This window comes from Atta colombica, unplaced genomic scaffold (assembly GCF_001594045.1).
Source record: "Atta colombica isolate Treedump-2 unplaced genomic scaffold, Acol1.0 scaffold142, whole genome shotgun sequence".
NCBI classification, from domain to species: Eukaryota; Metazoa; Arthropoda; class Insecta; order Hymenoptera; family Formicidae; genus Atta; species Atta colombica.
Window position 1 is genome coordinate 212,602 of NW_017259231.1, and position 5,884 is coordinate 218,485.

The following is a 5,884-nucleotide window of genomic DNA, read 5'->3' on the forward strand; positions in this document are numbered from 1 at the left end:
AAAAGCTGTCAACAAGCATATTTTATGTTATACAGTGAAAGACCGTTACGTAACAAAGATTTGCTTAATTCAGATTTAGACATATCGACAATGTACTTGAGATCGTATGTTATTTTAGTTTAAAATAAATAAATAAGTCTAAATAACTGGATCCTTTGAGTAAAGACTTCTATAACTGATAAATAATCGTCAGCTTTATTTATCTCTATAATTTATCTCTTCTAGGTATTTGCACAATTTCAATCTTTCTTATCGTAAAAAATCAAACTTGTAACTCTCTTCAATCTTTACGCCGAATGTAAATACCATAATTTCAAATAAACCTTAAAAACTTATCTTCTAACACACCTTGTATTTTGTACAAGGTAAGAGATCAGAATTACGTAGTAGAGATCTGCTCTTGAATCCAGGGTATATATTTGGCCACATCGACGTAGACAATGTATCTCTGGAGATCACACAAAAAATCATTGCCAATTATTGACCGCGAAACGACGCCACGCAAACGATAACGGCCTGTAGAAGAGTCGTAAAGCATCAATCCGCTCCCGCTGTCACCATTGCAAGGACTTTGATATCGTAAACCAGCGCAAAAAGTGCGCTCCGAGGTAAGAGTAAGGAAAATTGGGTGACTCCTGAGACAAGTTACCTACAATTTACACAACAATACTTTCACCATTTGCAATATTTGATTCTAAAATGATTTAACACCAATTCTACGTTTCTTCAATGTCGTTATTATCTCGGAATTGTATGGAATTGTTTTATTGGAATTATTTTAAGAACATTCGTAAAAATTCGTTTTTAATACATGATTGACGATTGCGCTTATTAATTCAAGTGCAACGACATTAACAAATCCATTTTTTATAAATATATACAGGAAATATTATTATTATTATTATTATTATTATTATTACATTATTTTCATAATAGCAATTTATTATGTAAAAAACAAAATCATGGAACATCCCGTATCGTCATTAAAATCTCTAATCATTTTCCTTACACGATATAAATATTCTGAATTTATTACCATTAAATATATACTCACGTTTCGAATGTTTTGTTTTTAAATAATCTTACTTGTTAATGAAATTTGATTTGTCAGTCGATCGAATAGCAAAAAAAAACACGAAAAGCGAAAAATTGATTCTCTATTGGTGAAGATTCTTACCTCACTCACAATCGGAACTCTCGCCATTCGTGGTTCCGCGGTATAAGGATTACCAAATTCGTCTTGACCCCATCCTACAACGTATCCTATTCTGTTGACAATCTCATCGAGATTGTTCGAACCAATCCATAAGCAAATAGGTTTGATAAAATGGCTATACTCGACGGCTGTTCTGAGTATCAAAATCGCCAGATCGGAATCGCCGGAATCCTTGTTAGTGTAATCGGGATGTATCGTGTAACTTGCGACCTCCCGATTTATAGTTCCTCTCTCACGCCACTGGCGCAAATTAAATCGTCCTAAAGCCACTATTAATACGTTGGGAGGTATATCAAAGTTACTGGAAAAATTCAACTTTAAGCAATGCGCCGCTGTAAGAAAATAAATACATGAAATAAATTTTCTAATAATCTACGCTCAGTGTCGGAAAACATAAAAAATATAATTATGATTCAACAATATTTTGAAGTTGCACACACTAATGATTTTATTCTATAGAATATTTCCTTTGATTTTTTTTACAATACCTGTTAAAATATGTTTGGTTGACAGAACAGAACCACAACACCTAAATTCATGGTCTTTTCTTACAACGAAGAGTGCCACTAGCCACGGCCACTGACCCGGTTTTGTCTCTTCTCCGTTAATGACTAGAAGATTTTTGCGGTCGGTATAATTGCTGATACCGCATTCATTGTTACTAGTTCCGTCAGTAGTATTTGATGGGTCTCTTCTATTGTCTTCTATTCTAGGTAAGCTTGAGTTTTCGTTGTTAGTTTCCGCCATTGAAAATGACTCTTCGTTTGTCGAGTTATATGTAAGTAGTCGTATTTCTTTAGTAGTTGTGATAGTTTCTATTTCTGAAATAAGATGTAACATTTCTTGAATCTTTTTAATAAGGAAAGAATTTTCTCTTTCATAGAAAAAAGATCTCTAAGGAACATGGACATAAAATACTTTCTTATAAAAAAAAAAGATATACAATGAACAAAAAATTTTTAATGTTTTAGTAAGAGTTATCTTTCTACTATTCTATTTTTATCTTTGTTTTGTTCTAATGAAATATTACATATTATTTATACACACAAAATATAAACTAATTTCATGAAATTTAAATAATTGATAATTGAAACTTTTGCTTCTGTTTCCTCAAATATATACGTTAGCATTTTTCATTTACTTTCAAAGCTCGGACAAATCTGTTGATTATTAAACAGTATTTTGGTTAGTCTTGGAATTGGTTGGCCCAAGGGAAAATGAACATGATATAACAAAGACTTTCCTTGCTGAACAGCTTGAATGGCTTCTGGTATCGATTGTGCCAACTGTAGTTGAGCAACAGGTTCCTTCTGAAATGTACCAACAATTAAATTATTTCTATTATTGTATTATATAAATAAAGTATACTATCTTGTTTTTAAATAATGAGAAAAGTAACAAATCAAATTTTAAACTTTTTCAAATCATTTCTTAATTTTTATTTCAATTCATTTAAATCATGATTTAGACAATACAATACGCGTGTCTGAAAGATGTTTTTATAAGAGAAAGATATGTTCAAGTTTGTTTTCTAAATAATTTTTATTAGTTAAATCATATTTTAGAAATATCGCGTCTATAAAGAAGAACATCGATACAATAGATGAATTCAACATGCTAACAATTATTAAACATCGCCTATTATAATAACTAATAATCAATCTTACATGCTAACTTCTCTCTCTCTCTCTCTCTCTCTCTGTTATATTATTAGTAATACTAAACTTACTGTATGTAAGCAAGAGTCCGTATTAAAGCCCACTTGCAAATCATATGGAGGAAGTTTTGGAGATGGAGATTGGATTGTGATCTCTCCCAATATTTCATTTGTTCCTTGTTTGGCTATATATGTGTAGTAATCAATACATGGGGCTAATCCTTGAATGATCGAGCAAAACTGCGGTAACAATGCGATCAAAATAGAAATCTTAGCCATCTCGTAGGATTCTGTTACAGACCAAATAAATATGATTTATAAATATATTTATAATTTTTATAAATAGATCTTAATATTTAACACAACTTAAAATTAAAATATTAAAATATTAAAATATTAACGTAATTAAAATATTATCGATATATGTCGACAAGTTCTATGTGTACTCTCATCTTTACTTGCATTTCTATTTCTTTAAATCGACAACTGCATTTGGACAAATACCTTGTTCGTATAATTAATGCAAAATTATTTTCTTAATGATGAAGATTAAATTAAATAAAATTCTATGTATATTAAATACGTTCATGCATTATAAAATGTTGTATGCAAATATTCTGTTCGATAATCTTTATTATTTATAAAATCCAATGCGTCTTCTATATTGATAAGAGGAATCAGAGATAATAATTTTGTTTTAATTGCACTTCATTTACTTTATTTATTTTTTCAATAAATTGGTATATAAATTTCTGTTTTAACAATAATTACAACACTTTAGATCAATTTGCGTCCGAGAGATGGATCATTGTTATATAAAATGATTTGAATGATTTAAATATAAAAGATTTCTTTTAAAGATTTCTTTTAAAATATTTGAATGATTTAAATATAATAATAATCTTGATAAATAATCGATAAACTTCGATAGCTTCGATTAGAAAATAGGAACAGTTAATATATTTAAATATAAATTCCAACTACGAATCGTACAATACAAAAAACACGTTTTGAAGAAATTTAATTTTGCTTTTAATTACTCATATTTCTCCAGTAAATTATGTTTACAAGGAAAAAATTTCTGTAAAGTGATTAACATCTGTAAATGAATAAAAGTATTTTGCAAATTCTACAAACACATTCATCTTGTTATACCTTGATTTTTAGAAATCATCGGACCAGTAATAAATCACGTATAAATCACTGTTTCATTAAACGAACTTCAAACTTAGTGAGCGTCAACGTAACTTTTGCATATATCTATTTACCTTCACTTTATTAATTTGCTTATATTTCTATATTGTCAATGTATTTTTTATTGCATTTTTATTGAAATATCAGTTTCTTCTTACGATTATCAGAATGTCTTTCAAGAATTTCAAATAATACTTCTTTAGTATATTCTGATTTATATGTATCCCTATTTACTTGTTTATTATATACATTCTTGTTTCCTTTCAAGATTAATTAATTCTTTTTTGATACTTTTGATAAGATACTTGTCACAAAATACTTTAAAGCGCTTCTCGTTGATTCAAAATTTCCTGCTAAATTCAACAACAATTGGCTGCAGATGTCCACGTAAAATCTTGGAGTTACGCTCCCACCATCTTGTCGAATCTTCACTGAGACGTAGACTGATCATTTCTTTACTCTTTGAAACTCGTTTACAGATGCCGTCAAAGATGCATTCAGATTATGCAGTAGTGGGGGGGAGCAAGGTCATCAGGCTCGCGAATAGAGGCGACCATATATCGAATCATACTATTTAACTTGTTCGACAAAACATTTCAGATTGCGACAAAAAAAAAAGATTATTTCTGGAAAATTCTCTTTTCCTAAATAATATCGCGTGAAAAGAAAATTAATTGGAAAATCCACAAATTACTTCGCGTTTGAAATTACTTCGCGTGTGTAGACGCGAACTTAAAACGCGTTAGTAAAACTTTTTTGTACAATTGTGAAAACGTAGATAATTCCGGCGGGCGAGAAAAATATAAGATTATAATATATTAAATATAAGATTATAATAATAGCACAAGAATATAATGATTTGTTTCTAATTAGAACATAGATATTGGGATTTTATTCGAGTGGGCAAAAATTTAGTAATATTTAATTGTAAATAAGAAACAAGTGTTTGAAAGTCTTTACAGGAATCGACTTGAGATGACTTGAGATGATTAATGCATATACCAGAGAACACACTAAAACTTATCAATTTGTGCTTGTGTGATTTAATTGCTGATGTAGATGTTATTAAACCATGATATTACGAAACAATGTGGACTGCGATTTCAACACTTCTTTCTTTTAGTCTTTCTGGCTTGATTATTACTTATAATATATCCTAAATAGGTAGAAAAATTACATATGATAATGCATATATTAAAGAAAGGAACAATTTTTATTAAAAATTTAGAACTATTAATTTTAGAACAATTAAATATTTATTTACTTATAAAATAATATACATAGTATAAAAACAGTGGATACATAAATCAGTGTTTAACTTTGTATTTTAATTTTATAAGATTACATAATATTTTTCTATATGTTAGTAAAATTTAAGTTAGGAGTCATTAGAATTAGATTTAATAAATCTATATTTATTATTTCCAGTCGTGAGTAAAATTATTGATAATATATTTTATTGATAATATATTTGTATTTTTTATAATGCTTTATAATATAAAAATATTGATAAAATGTTTAATAAGATAAATAATACAATATATGAATTATGATAGAGCATTAAATAAACACATTGATATATCGTAACATTATGATATAATTTATTAATTATTATGGTAACAAATTCCCAATAATAAATAGTACATTTGTATATCATTTTATATATTTTATTCGTGAAATAACGATAAACAGATCATCATAAAGAGTCCAACTCTTATGACTTTAATCTTCACATATATGTGTATCTTTACATTATATAGAAAAGATAATTAATATATATATATATAAAATATATATATATATATATAATATATATA

At 27.9% G+C, this 5,884-nt stretch overlaps 1 protein-coding gene across 4 annotated transcripts; it reads right to left on the reverse strand.

Moving 5' to 3' along the window:
• Nucleotides 1–178: 178 nt before the first annotated feature.
• LOC108685005 (chymotrypsin-C-like) lies at nt 179–4,493 on the reverse strand. 4 transcript variants are annotated; one of them, XM_018189600.1, is made up of 6 exons: nt 4,226–4,323; nt 2,946–3,163; nt 2,358–2,526; nt 1,705–2,037; nt 1,178–1,548; nt 179–649 (listed from the first exon to the last, which is right to left on the reverse strand). In XM_018189600.1, exons 2-6 carry the CDS (start codon nt 3,150–3,152, stop codon nt 380–382), a joined length of 1,350 nt encoding a protein of 449 aa, XP_018045089.1. In that variant the 5' UTR covers nt 3,153–3,163; nt 4,226–4,323; the 3' UTR covers nt 179–379. The 4 variants fall into 4 exon arrangements, with proteins under 4 accessions (XP_018045089.1, XP_018045088.1, XP_018045087.1 ...); XM_018189599.1 differs by lacking the exon at nt 4,226–4,323 and adding an exon at nt 4,387–4,493 and having other exon boundaries at nt 180–649; XM_018189598.1 differs by lacking the exon at nt 4,226–4,323 and adding an exon at nt 4,142–4,202 and having other exon boundaries at nt 180–649.
• Between the last annotated feature and the right edge of the window lie 1,391 nt (nt 4,494–5,884).